This window comes from Grampus griseus (genome assembly GCF_964374135.1).
Source record: "Grampus griseus genome assembly, chromosome: 14".
Classification (NCBI taxonomy): domain Eukaryota; kingdom Metazoa; phylum Chordata; class Mammalia; order Artiodactyla; family Delphinidae; genus Grampus; species Grampus griseus.
Genome location: NC_139008.1, coordinates 66,428,912 through 66,445,396, shown reverse-complemented (window position 1 = coordinate 66,445,396; position 16,485 = coordinate 66,428,912). Strand labels below are relative to the sequence as shown.

The following is a 16,485-nucleotide window of genomic DNA, read 5'->3' as shown; positions in this document are numbered from 1 at the left end:
AGAGAGACCGCGATAGTGAGAGGCCCGCGCGCCGCGATGAAGAGTGGCCCCCACTTGCCACAACTAGAGAAAGCCCTTGCACAGAAATGAAGACCCAACACAGCCAAAAATAAATAAATTAATTAATTAAATAAAAGCCAAGCATTTGAAGCCCTTTTAAAAAAAAAGGGGAGGGGGCTTCCCTGGTGGCGCAGTGGTTGAGAGTCCGCCTGCCGATGCAGGGGACACAGGTTCGTGCCCCGGTCCGGGAAGATCCCACATGCCGCGGAGCAGGCCATGAGCCATGGCCGCTGAGCCCACGCGTCCGGAGCCTGTGCTCCACAACGGGAGAGGCCACAACAGTGAGAGGCCGTGTACCGCAAAAAAAAAAAAAAAAAAAATTTACATTCAGAGATTTTTTGTAAATCATTAATTGAATCCTAATATACATATTATTTACACTTTGCCTCTTTCATAGAGAGCCGTTCATGACAGATGCAGAGGCCACTCTCATTCAGTTTAATTGCTGCTTAGCATACCTAGGTGGAGATACCACTCTGATGTCATTCAGCTGCTGATGTAGCTGTTACAGGCATTGTGGCGTGAATTAACATGGTAATAACAACTATTACCGTGCTTGATATAATGACGCTTATAAAGATGCCTGTAAGTGGTTGGTTTCCTGATCATTTGTCAAACCCACTCCGTTGGTTCAGAGCTGCTGCCCACTGGGAAGGTGGCTCTGAGTCCATGATCTGGGTCATCTGGGCTGCAGAGTGGAGCCTGGGGAATGGCCCTGCGCAGAATAGGGCCCTGCTCACCGTCTTTGCCTGCACGTGACTGTCTTCTTTACTCTTGCCCAGCTGCAGAAGGCTGCTGACCCTTGGGTCCTGAAGCACTCGGATCTGGAGAAGCAGGACAACAGCTGGAAAGAGGTGAGTGGGGTGGCAGGCGGCCCATGTGCTGTGCTCCTGGCTACACTGGAAAGTCTCTCACTTGTGGGGAATGTGACAAGGAGGATGCTAATCCTGTCCCACAGGTCACACACCCTCACGCCCTTGGGCTTCTCAATCCTGAGGTCTCTACTTCATGGTTCCAGCCTTGGGACCTGTCAAGAGCCCCCTGTTAGCTCCGTCCTTCCATGCCTGGGACAAAGGCTAGGTGTTTCTCTGTGTTTCAGTTGTGGCTTTCTCAAAAGCAGAGCCTCCAAAGAGCTGTGTGATCCTGGGCAAGTCACTCTCCCTCTCTGGGCCCCAGTTGCCTCATTGGTAAAATGAGAATCACTTTCTCTGCCTTAGCCCAGCCCTGGTTGTGGAGATCAATCAGTGAAGTTTGCTTCTAAGCCTCAGGTGCACTGTCCATATAGCCACACACTGAGTAACCAAAGAGTGAACACATGGGCCCTTGCTCATGATAGCCTGAGGAAGCAATAAAAGCCAATTCTGGGGAACTGAAGCAGGAGAGGATTTCATTAGGGGCTCAAAAGGGCTGGTGATGCAGGGTCAGAAAACTGGTGCAGGTCTCTGAACCAGGGTGGGGCAAACCCCAAGCAGGACCTCAGGTCACTGCTTTCACCTTCAGCTGAGCAGCGACTACTGGGTGCTTTGTTGCTGCCACTACATTCAGAATACGTTCTAAATAGAGTCTCTTTCCTTGGGTTCCCTCTTGGACCGCCGATTGGCCATGCCTGCATCACGTACCTATGTGTGTGTGGAGAGGGGGTAGGTGCACTGTAGCCAGAAACTGACCAATGGGCATTCTGGATCAGTGCTGACATCACTCCTGCTCTACAAGAGGAGACTCATGCGTGGGGCTCGGGGCCAGCTCCCACCCAGACCCCCTGTTACCTTCCCTCTGTGTGCTAGTGGCCAGACTGACCCTTTCCTGTCTCTCTTCTATGGCAGACACACAGTGAGAAGATCCACAACAAGGAGGCTGTTTCTGAAGCTGAGCTTGGGGGAACCGGCTTGAAGAGGTGCTAGCAGCCCCTCCCCATGCTCCACTCTGCAGCCCCTCCCCCTGCTCTGCCCCCAGCCCCACCCTGCAGGCTGCCCTGCCCCTTTGCCTCTCTTCTCTTCCTCTGCCCTGCGCACCCACCACTGCACCTCAGCTGAATTGGGAGAACACTGGGATATGGTTGCTAAAGATTTTTTTTTTTTTTTTTGATGTGGACCATTTTTTTAGTCTTTATTGAATTTGTTACAATAGTGCTTTTTGTTACAATAGTGTTACAATAGTGCTTCTGTTTTATGTTTTGGTTTTTTGGCCCGGAGGCATGTGGGATCTTAGCTCCTCCACCGGGGATTGAACCCACACCCCCTGCATTGGAGGGTGAAGCCTTAACCCCTGGACCACCAGGGAAGTCCCCTGGGATCTGGTTTTTATGAACCCCAAGCCACTTAGGAGCTGGGAAAGTTTGGGTGATGGAAACTGTAGCCTGTGCCTTTTTTGATTCTGGGCGTGGAAAACTGGGGCCCCGGAATATCCTAGCTGGGAAAGAAACTGTTTAGCTCCTCTTGGAGTTCTTCCTGTCTCTGGAGTTGGGAGAGTCCAGCTGGACATCTATTCCTGGGACTAGTGAGCAGCATCCTCTGGGCCCAGCCCTGTGCTATAGCCAGGAAAACCCCTAGGGCTATCAGGACCGTGTCTCCACCATTAGGAAACCATTATGAAAAGATTCAGGGTAACGGAACCTCCCAGGGGCCGGGCCCCAGGATAGGAGGGTGGCTCTGGAGTGGTAGTGTGGGACTTGAATTCCAGCACTGTCATTTCTAGCTCTGTGCCCTTGGGCTATACTTCCCATTTCTACCTACTGGGATAACAGGAATTGCCCCCTTGAGTTGTCGGAGGACTGAATGGTCTGACGTGTGCAATGTTGTCACGTAGGCCTGGCACTTACAGTCATCAGGCAGTGCACGTGCCAGGTCTGGGCTGGAGATTAAATGGCATCCTAGATTGGGTTCCCTCAAAAGTAAACGTTGAGGCAAGGATTTAAGTGCAAATGGTATATTTGGGAGGGGATTCCAGGAAAAGCCTGGAAGTGAGACAGGGTAGGGAAGGCACCATAAAGGAGGTATTATCAACCAGGATACACGTGGGCAAGTGGGTCAGCTTCACAGCATCTCTGGGAGCCAGAGCTGAACATTAGTTCTCCCACCTGGGGCACAGGGAGGCTGGAACCAAGCCACCAAACCCCACTCATTGTTTGTTGAGGGCTGTGTCTAGGGCCATAAACTATGTGAATGTCTAGCTTCCTGTGGGTGGAGGCCAAGTGTGCTCCTGCAGACAGAAAAAAGCCCTCCAGTGGAGAACAGCAGGTGCTCAGAGATGCAGTGCTGCGTGTGTAGGTGTGAGTGTGGAGGGGATGAGGGGCAGGGCACCTACAGCGTCTTCCACAAGAGGTGAGCAGGACCGTCATGGTCCGTCTCCCCACTGCCCCACCGCCCCCTGCCCGCGAAGTGCACGGACCAGGGAGGAAGACCAGGGTACCTGCTCCGCATGAGGCATCTTCCACTAACTCTGCCCTTTCTCCTCTGCGCTTCCCAGGACCAAATCTGTTTCCTCCATGTCAGAGTTTGAAAGTCTGCTGGACTGTTCCCCGTACCTCGCAGGGGAAGCCGCCCGGGGCAAGAAGCTGCCCAACAGCCCTGCCTTTGCTTTTGTGGGCCCCCAGCCAGTGGACCCGGAGAAGGCTGCCCCGGAACAGCCAGGGCTCTCTCCACGTGACAGCAACCGCCTGGGTGCCCTGGGCTGCCAGGAGCCAGCAGGGAAGCAGATGCAGCGCAGCTACACGGCTCCCGACAAGACGGGCATCCGCGTCTACTACAGCCCCCCGGTGGCCCGGCGCCTGGGCGTCCCCGTGGTCCATGACAGGGAGGGCAAGATCATCATCGAGCCCGGCTTCCTCTTCACCACAGCCAAGCCCAAAGAGTCCGCCGAGGAGGACGGGCTGGCGGAAAGCTCCTACAGCCGCTGGCTCTGCAACTTCTCCCGGCAGCGCCTGGACGGGGGCTCCGGGGGCGGCCCCTCGGCGGCCGGGCCCGGCTTCCCAGCGGCCCTGCATGACTTTGAGATGTCGGGCAACATGAGCGACGACATGAAGGAGATCACCAACTGCGTGCGCCAGGCCATGCGCTCGGGCTCGCTGGAGCGGAAGGTGAAGAGCACGTCCAGCCAGACGGTGGGCCTGGCCAGCGTGGGCACGCAGACAATCCGCACGGTCAGCGTGGGCCTGCAGACTGACCCGCCCCGCAGCAGCCTGCACGGCAAGAGCTGGTCACCCCGCAGCTCCTCGCTGGTGTCCGTGCGCAGCAAGCAGATCTCCTCCTCCCTGGACAAGGTGCACTCGCGCATCGAGCGGCCGTGCTGCTCGCCCAAGTATGGCTCGCCCAAGCTCCAGCGGCGGTCCGTGTCCAAGCTGGACGGGGCCAAGGACCGCAGCCTGTGGAACCTGCACCAGGGCAAGCAGAACGGCTCGGCCTGGGCCCGCTCCACCACCACGCGGGACAGCCCCGTGCTGAGGAACATCAACGATGGGCTGTCCAGCCTATTCAGCGTGGTGGAACACTCGGGGAGCACCGAGTCCGTCTGGAAACTGGGCGTGTCCGAGGCCCGGGCCAAGCCCGAGCCTCCCAAATACGGCATCGTGCAGGAGTTCTTCCGCAACGTGTGTGGCCGGGCGCCAAGCCCCACGTCCGTACCCGGGGAGGAGGGCGCCAAGAAGCTAGAGCCCATCTCCCCCGCCAGCTACCACCAGCCGGAGGGCATGGCCAGGATTCTGAACAAGAAGGCGGCCAAGTCAGGCGGCAGCGAGGAGGCCAGGCTTTCCATGCTCCCCCAGATGGGGAAGGATGGGGTCCCTCGTGATGGAGACGGAGCCACGGTCCTTCCCAATGAGGTAGGTGGGTGGGGTCTGCCCTTTTTCTTGGGAGGTGAGATTGGCTTATAAGGTCCCACTCTTGGTTTTCAAACTCAGGCATGTGGTTTGTGTATTTCAAAAGGTCCTTGTGCTGCTCTGGGATGGGGGTTGGAAGGCCCCAGACCTGGAACAGCAGACCTGATGGACACACAGTCTGAATACAAGAGACTGGTGAGCATGGTGACATTCCCACCTGCTTTGCCACCACACCCCAGACATTGCCAGCATCCCCTCCAGGGAAGAGGCATTGCCGCTCACTGCCCTCCTGCTACCCAGTGGTGTGCGGGAGCCAGCTCCTTTGGTTCATGAGAGCCAATCGTGTACATCTCTGTGTTTAGTGATGTCACCTTAGTACCTTGCGATCGGCCACCAGGGGAGGATTTACTCCTTGAAAATTAGAAATACTGCATGGGAGGATTTACTCTGTGAAAATGGGAAATGCTGCAAATCAGGGCTTCTCCTCTTACTCCTGGGAAACTAGTCATTAAACATGTACCAGCACACCACTGCCCTCACCGAGACTGTATCCCTAAGTGCTTCCATTTTCTCTGGGACTGTTTTGCTGCTCACCCCACTCCTGATACCAATTTCAGATTTAGTTAGGGATCATGTGCATGTTAGTAAAACGACGCATGTAAGTTAGCTTTGCAGAAAGGGAAATTGCAGAGGATCTCACGGAACCCAAGGGCAGGGACCCAAAGGCCCCAGTGGCTGCTCTGTCTCCCTCTCCTCTCTCCTGAGCTTCATTTTCTCTGATGTCCTCTTCCTCCCTCTGTCTCTGTTATATTGGAATATGGTCCAGGTGGGCTCTGCCTACTCTGCTTTTGTAACATCTTCCAGTTCCAGCACCTAAGGGAGACTGACTCAAATCCCTCTGTCCCCATTCCACATTTCAGGAAGAAACTGACTAGTGTAACTTGAGTCCAGTGTAACCCCCTTGGTCCAGTCAGCTGTGGTAGGGGTGGTATCATGGTCTGCAGTGCACAGAGTGAAGGAGGGTTGTAGGTGGGGGCACAGAGAGGTGGCATGGGGTGGGATTGACCTATGTGATTTGTACATATTGTATGTTTAGCTAGTTTCTAGTTTTTCCCTATTACACGTAATGCTGTGGTGAACATCTTGACACAAAAGCATTTTTCCGTATTGCAGATTATTTCCTTACGTTTGAGTTGCAGAAATGGGATTCCAGAATAAAAGACTGTAAATTGTTAAAGGTATTTGATAAATGTTGCTAAATTGTCTTTCCAAAGACTTTGTTTAATTTCTAGAACCCCCAGGAGTGTATGGTGAGTGCCTTACCTCCCTATACTCTCTGGCTGCATTTAAAAAAAAAAAAAACCTTTTAAATATTCATTCCTCTTTTTTTAACTTAAGAAAACCCTTTGTGAGGTTAATATACATACTGAGCATATTGTAAGAATATGGCTTATTGAATTCTCACAAACTGAACACACCCATTGTATTAGAGTTCTCCAGAGAAACAAAACCAATAGGCTTTGTGGTTATGTGTGTGTGTGTGTGTGTGTGTGTGTGTGTGTGTGCGCGTGGAGAGAGAGAGGGGGGGAGAGAGAGAAAGAGAGAGAGAGAGGAGAGAGAGAGAGAGAGAGAGAGGAGAGAGAGAGAGAGAGAGAGAGAGAGAGAAGAGAGAGAGAGAGAGAGAGAGAGATTTATATTGCAAGCTGAAGACCCAGGAAAGCCAATGGTTTAGTTCCTAAGTCCAAAAGTCTGAGAACCAGAAGAGCCAATGGTATAGCTCCAGTGCAGCATATGTAGCTGATATAGTTCCGATCTAAAGGTCATCAGGAAGGAAGAATTCTTTCTTACTCAGGGGGAGTCAGCCTTTGTGGTCTTTCAGTACATTGACTGATTGGATGAGGCCCACCCGCATTAGAGAGAGCCATCTGCTTTACTCAATCTACTGGTTTAAATGTTACTGTCTTCCAAAAGCAACCTTGCAGAGGCACCCAGGATAATATTTGACCAAATATCTGGACCTGTGGCCCAGTCAAGCTGACACGTGAAATTAATCATCACACCCACATAACCACACCTACATAAAGAAACAGAGGTACAAAGCTGGCCGTACTTTGAATGTTGGTTTCACAGTTGATCCAGATGTTTTTCAGTATGTAAAATGTGCTTATTACCTGTTGACCCAGTAGTTCTCCTAGGAACGTAGCCTATGGAAATATTCACAGAGGTGGATACGTGTGTAAAGAAGTGTATTGCATTATTAATAAAAATTGCTAAGATTTATTGAATACTTAATAGGCGCTATCAAATGCTTCACATATACCTTATGTGACCCTCACAGCAACTTTGACAAAGGTATCACATCCCTCATCTAAGAGCAGGAAAAATCAAGGCTCAAAGAGGTTAAATAACTTATCCAAGTTCACATAGCTGGTAGACAGTTGGGCTGGGAATTGAACCAAGCAATTGAGTTTTACAGCAGCACTTTTTTTTTTCGAAGTATAGTTGCTGTACAATATTATATAAGTTACAAGTGTGTAATATAGTGATTCATAATTTTTAAAGGTTATAGTCCATTTATGGTTACTATAAAGTATTGGCTATATTCCCTGTGCTGTAAAACATGTCCTTGTACAATAGCTTATTTTATACCTGATAGTTTGTACCTCTTAATCCCCTACCTCTATATTGCCCCTCCCCGCTTCCCTCTCACCGCTGGTAACCACTAGTTTGTTCTCTATATACGTGGGTCTGCTTCTTTTTTGTTATATTCACGAGTTTGTTGTAATTTTTAGATTCCACATACAAATGATAGCCTACAGTATTTGTCTTTCTCTATCTAACTTATTTCACCCAGCATAATGCCCTCCAGGTCTATCCATGTTACTGCAAATGGCAAAATCTCATTCTTTTTTTATGGCTGAGTAGTATTCTATTGTAGATATATACCACATCTTCTTTATCCATTCATCTGTTGATGGACACTTAGGTTTTGGCAATTGTAAATAATGTACACAGCACTTTTAACCATTATCCCTGTGTGTTGCTAACAGTAAAAGAAAATTAGAAACTACCTAATATCCACATAGAAAATGCATTGGATAAATAAATCAAGCTACTTCCATGCAGTGGAATAGTATGTGGCCATTAAAAAGAAGGAGATCTGGACATACATGACAAAAAAGGGTTCATGTTTTGCAATTACAGAATAAGCTGTAGGGGTTGAAATCATTTGGGTAAATGCATGTGTGAGCAATGTTTTGAGAACTTATCTTTCATGGACAATGTCTACTTTCTTCTCTGTATATTCCAGAATTTATTACCTTCTGGAAGATTCTTTATGAGCATTCATTACTGTTCTAATGGGAGAAAATAATTTTTAAAAATTGGTCCGGAGAGGGGCTACAGCCCCTGGGAACTGGTCCCTGGGCACAGCTGAGTCCAGATTCCTTGCCTGGCCACCCAGTCCCTGGGTGGGCAGTGCCTCCTGGCTCCTCCCGACTTCTTCCTCCCTCCTCCCAGGATGCCGTGTGTGACTGTAGCACCCAGTCTCTCGCCTCCTGCTTCGCCCGGCCATCCCGCTCTGCCGTCCGCCACTCTCCTTCCAAGTGCAGGCTGCACCCTTCGGAGTGCGCCTGGGGTGGGGAGGAGAGGGCCGCCCCTCCCAGTGAGTGACAGAGCAGCCGAGCTCCCCACCTCAACCAGCCCAGTCCCTGGACAGCCAAAGGGAACCCGCGGAGAGGAGACGAGGTGAGGGCCCGCGCCCCCTGCATCTCTCGCCCAGGAGGGACAGCAGCTGCACCACCGCCGCAGAAGAGCTTTCCCATCCAGGTAAAGCGGGGCCTCCTGCTGACTGCTGGGTGGCGATCTCTGACTTCCCAGGGGAAGGCAGCGAGTGGGAGAAAGACCAAAGCTGGGCTTCAGAAGCAGCTCCAGAAAGATCCCTTGGGAGCTGATCCGTTGGGAGCTGATCCCTGGGTCATAAGGGAGAGCCTTGCCTGGTTCTAGCCACACCCACTTCTCAGAAGAGCCAAGGAAAGGATACACTTCCGGCCATGCCCCTCAGGGAAAAGGGCTCACAGAGACATTCCCTGCCAACCACATCCCTCTTCACGGGGAGGAAACACCAATGAGAAGAACAGGCTTTGCTCTAGGGCTCAACCTCGGGTCCTTGGTGGAGCTGAAATGGGCATCACGCCGTCCGTGTCCATTTCTTACCTCCACCGCCTCCTCCTCCCAGCCCTGCTGCTCTGGATTGCTATGGCTCTAGGGGATATGAGAGGGCGGTAACCAGGGTCAAGTATCTGCTTGGAATCCTGGAGCCCTGGATCTCCCTGTAGCTTGGGTGCAGCAAGGACTAGAAGACGAGGGGCTCAGGGCTGGAGAGCCACTGGAACTGCCTTTCTTGCCAAGGTGACCTGGGGGGCCCCAACCTTCCCAGGAGACTCCTTGAGGACAGAAATAGGTAAAGTCCATCTCAAGACCTGGTGCACAGATAAATAAATGCCTAATTGCCCACTGCCTTGATCGCTGGGGTCTCTTTCCCTGGCACCCTGGAGGGGCACCGCATCTCCACTGTGATTACATCCTGCAGCTGGTGGAGGGCAAAGACGTTCCCAGTAAGAGACTCCCAGATGGCCAGGTCAGGCCAAGGAGCATTCCGAGAGGCCAGTGCCCCAGGACGTGGCAATAGACTGGGGCCTGGAAACATATTTCTTGCCTCGGGTGTTTATTTGAATTTTTCTTACTATAAATATTTAAGGTGGTTTTACTTTATTTTAATAATTTAACTTACCCCAAAGCCCCTAAGGTAATTTATTGGAGGTTGATACATGTACTCTCGCCACTGGGACAATGCAAGGCTTTAACACGATGGACAGGCGCAGGGTCCCCTGTGTGGATGAGGCAACTCAGCAGCCGAGCTCTGGTCTCCAGGTCAGCTTTGGAGGGCCCCACAGCGAAGCTGGAGCCCTGCAGCCTGCTCCCCCAAAACTGCTGACCCTTTGGCCTCAGAGCACCCCTTTACACTCAACACCCGGTACTTGCCCAGCCCCCAGACGTGAGTCTGTACATGCTCACAGCCAGGGTGGAGGGCTGGACCGCTTCCCAAACATTTTCCATTTTTTCTCATCTTCCTCCCTCCCTCTGAAACCTTTTTTGTTTCGATGAGTCAAACACGGATGTCTAAGGCTTTATCAAGAGCATGGAGATCTCTCCAAGTTCCCCAAGTGAGAACTCACAGGAAAACAGGACTGAACTTCAAGAATGTTGTTTATTGCAGCTTTGCACATCGATCTGAGAGTGTCTGCCAGCCTGCCTCAGTTCTCACCAGCCTGCCAGCTTTTTCACCAGCCTCTCTCCTTAGCCTTATGGGCTCTCCCGGCTCGCCTCCCAGCCCCAGCTCCACTGCCCGCCCTTCCCCATGTCCCATGTGAGCTGCCTGAGCCATCGGATGGATTGCACCGTGGCTCACTGCAGTGTGGTGATGGGGGAGGGATACTCAGATGGCCTCCCCCTTGGTGCCAGTGAACCTGTTTTGTTTACACACATCTGCCTGTAACGGGCTGGGGGCTCAGAGTGGAAACACCAGGATAGAGTGGCTTATCTGTGAATTTGCCATTAGGAAGACAAAAAGCCAGCAGCGTGGCCAATTTGCCCCCAGGACTCAGGAGATGCCTCTGCGCTCCCACCTACCAGCTGCCGGTCTTGCCCTTTCTGGGGCACCTGGACCAGTTACCCAAATTCCTTCATCGCCATTCCCTATCGGTAGAACTTGGGGCTACGTTGGTGCAAGCAGCCACTTCCTCATGCCATAGCGACCTGTGTGGGCAGAGCAGGCAGGCTGATGGAGCCATGGGCCAATCCCCTCTAGGAAGACACTGCTCCCACCCAAGAGGTCAGGGGGCCCCTCCGAGGTTATCTCCAAGTGAGGGGATTCACACAAGGCCACAAGCCACCAGAGGCCTCTGGCATTTCCCAGAGCTGCAGAGGGCCAGGGAGGCTGTGCTTCTAGCCTTGGGGAGAAATCCTCGTGAGACCTGAACCCTGCGGACCGCTCAGCCTTACCGTCGTTCTCATCCAAGATTGTCCTTGCGTTCTCATTGTCTTAGAGCATGGCCACCCAGACCTCAGCCAGTGTCCGAGACCCCAGAGCTTGGTTTTCAATAAAGTCCCAGTTTCTGCTTCCTGCATGCCACTGTGCAAGGTCACTCATCACTGTTCCTACAGAAGCCTCTGGACGAGGGGCTTGATGGGGTTGAAAATGTTACGTGTAAATATTGGTTTGGTTTGATTTTTAGCATTTTAATTAGTAACGGTTGTGTTTTCTTTTTTGGGGTGGGGGGTTGGTTTGTAAAAACTCTCTACTCTTTTGGAATGTAATTTCTAAGTTTGTTTCTTCAAATGCCTTTTTAAGTCTTGGTAACATTCCCAAAGCAGAAAACTGCCTGGCGCTCTGTGGGGACTCCCCTGGAGCATTGGGTCCCAGGAAGGAACACTGCCCTTTCCCCCTTTCTTCCCCTTCCTGCTGCCCCTTACCTTTTCACTCCTAGCAGCTTCTTCTTCCTTCCCTTCCTCCTCCTCCTCTATCCTTCTTTTTCCTTTCCCCATCTCTATTCTCTGCAGCCAAAGTCCCAAGGAACCCTGGGGTCCCAGTTCCCTACAGACCCCTGGGTTTGGATCCATTGTGTTGGCACCAGTTCGTTGAGGGGAAATGGGAGACCAGTTGGCATGGTTGACCCCAGACTGGACGATCTTGTGTTTCTTATGTCTGACCTCTTCCCAGAGCCAAATTAAACCCTCCTGGGGGCAATGATGTCTGTATTTGAAATGAATGTCAAACCACTTTGGCACATCAGTGGTCCCTAGATCCTGCATGCACAAAGCATCAGTATCCAAGTCCCCGTCACCCTGGCAGCCCTTCCCCCCACTCTCCCCCCCCCCCCCCGCTAATTCTTTCCCCACCAAAGGCTGACCAATTGTAAAAACTCCTCCAAGAGGTCTTGCTCAAAATGGCCCCTCCCCTTGGTCCCCCCCAGGGACGCTCCTCTACCAGCTGCTCTCCCAGGTGACAAAGTTGAGGACCCAAGACTTGACCCTCTTATACCCTAATTGCCACGTGGCTCCCTCGTGCCTGCCCCCATGCACCTTTCATGGTTTCGTCACCCGGCCTGTTCTCCTCTTGCCCATCCAACTGCCAGGCCCTTCCTCCCTCTCCTCTCCCATCTAGAATGTCCTCCCCACCCCAGCTTTGCCAGCCTTCCAGCCCCACCAGCATCACCTTCCCCCGACCCCGTACACCCCCCCTAGAGCACATTGCTATTTAGAAATTGCTTCCCCATGCCACATCTCCTTCAGACTTCTAAGGGCCAACTCTGGGAGGCAACCTTGGTAGGATAGGGGTTAGTGCTCCCATTTTACAGATGACAAAACTGAAGTGCAGGTCTCATCCCTGAGTCACCTAACTGGGAAGTCATCAAGTTTAGACTAGAACTTGGGTCCACTGGATCCCCCAGCCCAACACTGTCCTGCTTGCTGTGTCAACCCACTGCCCCACTGGAGGCTTTGTGTGGGTATAGGACACCGAGAATATGCCACTGCCCAACCCAGACATAAAACCAGTCCACTCTGAATCACTGGACCCGTGTGTCCCAGAGGGTGGTGTGGGGACCCCCTGCATCAGAATCCTCTTAGGCATGTCCAAAATGCAGCTTCCTGGGACCCGCCTCAGCCTCTGGGCCAGGAATCTGCGTATCTAACGAATTCCCAGGGAGATCCTGAGTACCAGTGGCCACACCATTGATGTTCACAGCCCTGACCGTTAGGCCATCTTTTTTTAACCAGATAACCATGATGTTATATCTTAAAAAGAGCACTGAGCTGGTAATTAGGGGGCCTGGTCCTCAAGCCAGCTCTGATTTGGGTTAATTATGCTGAGAATTTCCAAAAAGCACTGGAGGCAATTTACAGTCTTAGTCATAAGGATCAGTAAGACAACAGAAAAAAAGAAAGTCAGGAACTTCCTTGGCGGTTCAGTGGTTAAGACTCTGTGCTTCCACGGAAGAGGTTACGGGTTCGATCCCTGGTAGGGGAACTAAGATCCCGAATGCCTCACGGCGCAGCCAAAAAAAAAAAAGTACAAAGAAAGTCAAAAAGCAAGAGGAATGATCATTCCCCAAATCTATCTGACATGATTCCCATAATCCTGCAATTAAATTTTACTCTTGAGTTTCCTGGCAGCCACAGTAAAAAGGGAAGCACATCACGGTAAAAAGGGAAGCATGTCATCATCCAGTCATGGGATGTAACCATAGTTGCCCCAGCAGACAAACTCTTCTGCTGCTAATTTCAAGCATGTGTCCTTCCTTCAAAGTCCACTAAGCCGGTTGCAGTGTGAACCTAAGATGCAAGGATGGTTTCTATTTTTAAAATAATAATAAACGGCCACCAACTTGAATGGCCTTGGCCCCGGAGCATGTGGCTAGTCTGTACCTCAGTTCTTCCAGCTGCAAAGTGGGAGAATGTCCTTGCATGGCTGTGCTGAGGACCAAATACAGTACTGTGCCTGGGAATCTGCCTGGGAAAACATAAGGTTCTACACCCATGGGAAGTGGTCCGATCACACTCATTGTCCCCACACCAGCCTCCTGGTGCCCTGGCCCTAGGGGTGATACACCCCTCACTAGTCTTAGTGAATAGAAAGAAAAATAAACTGGACCTACCCCCTCACTTTTTTTAAAATTGTGGCAAAACATACATAAGACATAGCCATTTTTAAGTGGCTTTAAATACGTTCACAATGTTGTGTTGATACAACCATTACCACTCTCCACTTCCAGAACTTTTTATCATCCCAAGCTGAAACTCTATACCCACTAAACAATAACGCCCCATCCCTCTCCCCCAGCCCCTGTAACCTCTGTTCTACTTTCTGTGTCTATGAATTTGCCTAGTCTAAGCACCTCATATAAGTGGAATCATACATACAGTGTTTGTCTTTTTGTGTCGAACCCCCTCACTTTTTTGGATGAGGAATCAGGCCCAGAGAAGGGACAGAGTGTCTCACCCAAGGTCAGACAGCAGGTTAAAGGCAGAATCAGGACCAGAACCCAGGCTTCCTGACTCCCATCAGGTTCTGCATCCCCAGTGGTGAGACACCCCCCACCTACCATTCCGTGGTCTTGGTTGAACCCCTTCCTCTCTCTGGGCTGTATGTTCGCTCCCCACTGCCCACCCATCCTCTCTTTTAATATCTTCCTCCGAAGCTTCCCCTCATCCTGCCTCCTCTTCTCCAGCCGATTCCCACCAGCAGACTGAGTGGCCCTGACCCATGGCCAGGTTTTCCTCTTCTGAGCCTCAGGCTTCCTTGTAGCACCCATGCCTCAGCCCTCCCAGAACGGCCTCCCCGGCTCCACTCGTCTCCCGTGGATTTCCCTGTAACCTCAGCAACTCCCTCCCTGCGCCCTCAGCCTCACATTCCCATCCTCCCATGTCTGTGGTCTCCCAACTCCGGAGGTTTGCTTTCAGATCTGGTTGTATTCCCTGGGTTCTGTTTTATTTTGTGTTTCCTTACACCAAAGGGGGAACCTTTCCCCAATGCCTCAGGCTGGGCTTGGCCTCAGTGACCACCACCCCCAAGCCCAGAAAGACATCCCCCCATCCCACCCTTGAGCCCCATTTTCTTCTGTCCACAGCCTCCCGGCAAGACCCCAACACTCTCCACTGGGAATTGGGGGGGAACTTGGATCCCCCATTTTGGCCTCCTCTGTCCTGCCCTGTCCCACATGGCCTTGTTTGGAAAGTAGGTACAGCCTAGCTTGGATTCTTCTCTCCCTGGCCATCCGTCCATCTGTCTGTCCATTTGACATCCCCCATACTCTCCACTCTCCCCTGGGCCTCACAGCCTCTGGGACAGCTTGCCCTTGGCAGAACCTGTAGCCCAACCTGGCACTACCCCTTACCCCTCCCAATAGTGTTTGCGGTTTGCAAAGTCCACAGACCCAAGAACGGAAGGGGACTGGTGACATGATGCTGGGCCTGAGTCGCCTGCCCAGGGCTCTTCCCCGCCCCTCCTGCACTCTTCTTGGACCCTACCTTGTGTATCCCATCAGCCCTACTCCACTCCCTTCCTGCCCTTCACCAGCCCCCTGGACCCCAGGGTCTAAGGAAAGGAGCTTTGGTTTCCCCTAAGCATCCTTGAAGGGCCGAAGTCGTCAGGGCCTGGCCACCTTGTCACTCTCCATTCTGATACCACTCAAACTGCTCCCATGAAAAGGAACCTCAGCCAGGAGTCTGGAGACCTGGCCCAGGAGATGTCTTAACTTCTCTGTGTTTGTCTGGTTGTATGATTTTATGATAAGCACGAGGATTGTCCTTAGGGCCCCAGAGCATCCCTCATGTTTTGGAGTCCTGCATCACCATCCTCTCTCCACTGGGCCCTGGTATCCTGGCTCCTCTCTCAGCTCCGCCGCTGATCTCTGTGCCTTAGTTTACTTCTCCGCACAGGGGGCTCACCACAAGTCTGTGCCCAGCAGCTTCCCAGATATCTTGGTGCCTCTAAGGCAGGGCCTTGCCAGCTGTGGCCCAGCTCCCGGGCACTGTCTTGGGGCACCAGGTTGCTGAGGATGTTGCCTGGAGGTTCTCAAAGAAGCGGGAGCAACACCTGGGCACTTGATAGACATGCAAAGTATTGGGCCCACTCAAGACCTATGGAACAGAACCTTGGGTGGGGGCGGGGGTGGCCAGCAAGCTGGGGGGGGTTAACAAGCCCTCCAGGTGATTCTGATATACACAGGAGTTTGCCACCTGCTGACCTAGACCAGCAAATAGTGTGGCCTGGTGAGGGACTGAGGCTGGCCCTGACCAGGAACAGGAAACACCAACCTCATCTGGACTCCTGAGAGATTGCGAACCCTCCCTGCCCCTACCCAAAGCAAAACAAAACTATGTTCTCCTCTTCCTGGAAACTGGAGGGCTGGCAGAAGGCATACGTTTTTCCTTTCCCTGCCCCTGGCTTGGTTCCAGTCCTACCCACTTCTCCTACTTGTCTGGGTTTTACAAGAGATTGTGTAGGGTTGTGCCAGCTGGGCAGCAGGTGGGCATCCTGGGGTGGGGGGGCGGGAGACAAAAGACCGTGAGACCGTTTATCCCTTGGAAACCTCACCATAGGCTTATGGCTTCTCTTCAAATGGAAAGAAACAACTCCTCAAAGGAAGACTCCTAAATCCCCAGCCAGCTCCTTCTCCTCTCACCTCTCACCTCTAGGGACACCTTGTAGACAAGGCCAAAAAGCAGCTCCAACCCCCAGCGGCTGGGGAAGAGAGCCAGAAGCTGTCCCTCCTCCTCCTCCTGGCCTCCCTCCCCAAACCCCACCAATACTGTGAAGCCCCCTTTCTGACCATCCTGGTTTCCTGGTGTGGACCCTGCAGCTGTGGGCCCTAAGGGTTCCCCAGGGAAAGGCCTTTGGGAGGGAAGGGACTAAGGGCATCCTTGGGCCAAACTGTCCACCTCTCCTGTCCGCTGTTTCTCCTCCCCACTCCTGTCTTCAGAAGGCTCTTTCCCAGGATGGATTGGGTGCTAGGACAACCATGGTCCAATCCGCCAGCTCTCCTTGCCCC

The 16,485-nt window shown here is 52.3% G+C and overlaps 1 protein-coding gene across 1 annotated transcript in view; it reads left to right on the top strand.

The window, feature by feature from the left end:
* MTCL2 (microtubule crosslinking factor 2) overlaps positions 1–9,492 on the top strand; it is a gene marked incomplete at its 5' end in the record, with an annotated part of 65,486 nt that extends 55,994 nt beyond the window's left edge. The window contains 4 exons of the mRNA XM_082669489.1: positions 843–914; positions 1,884–1,954; positions 3,526–4,876; positions 8,393–9,492. Of these exons, the coding sequence (XP_082525615.1) occupies positions 843–914; positions 1,884–1,954; positions 3,526–4,876; positions 8,393–8,545 (1,647 nt within the window). The 3' untranslated portion in view covers positions 8,546–9,492. The remainder of the gene's footprint in view (positions 1–842; positions 915–1,883; positions 1,955–3,525; positions 4,877–8,392) is intronic.
* Between the last annotated feature and the right edge of the window lie 6,993 nt (positions 9,493–16,485).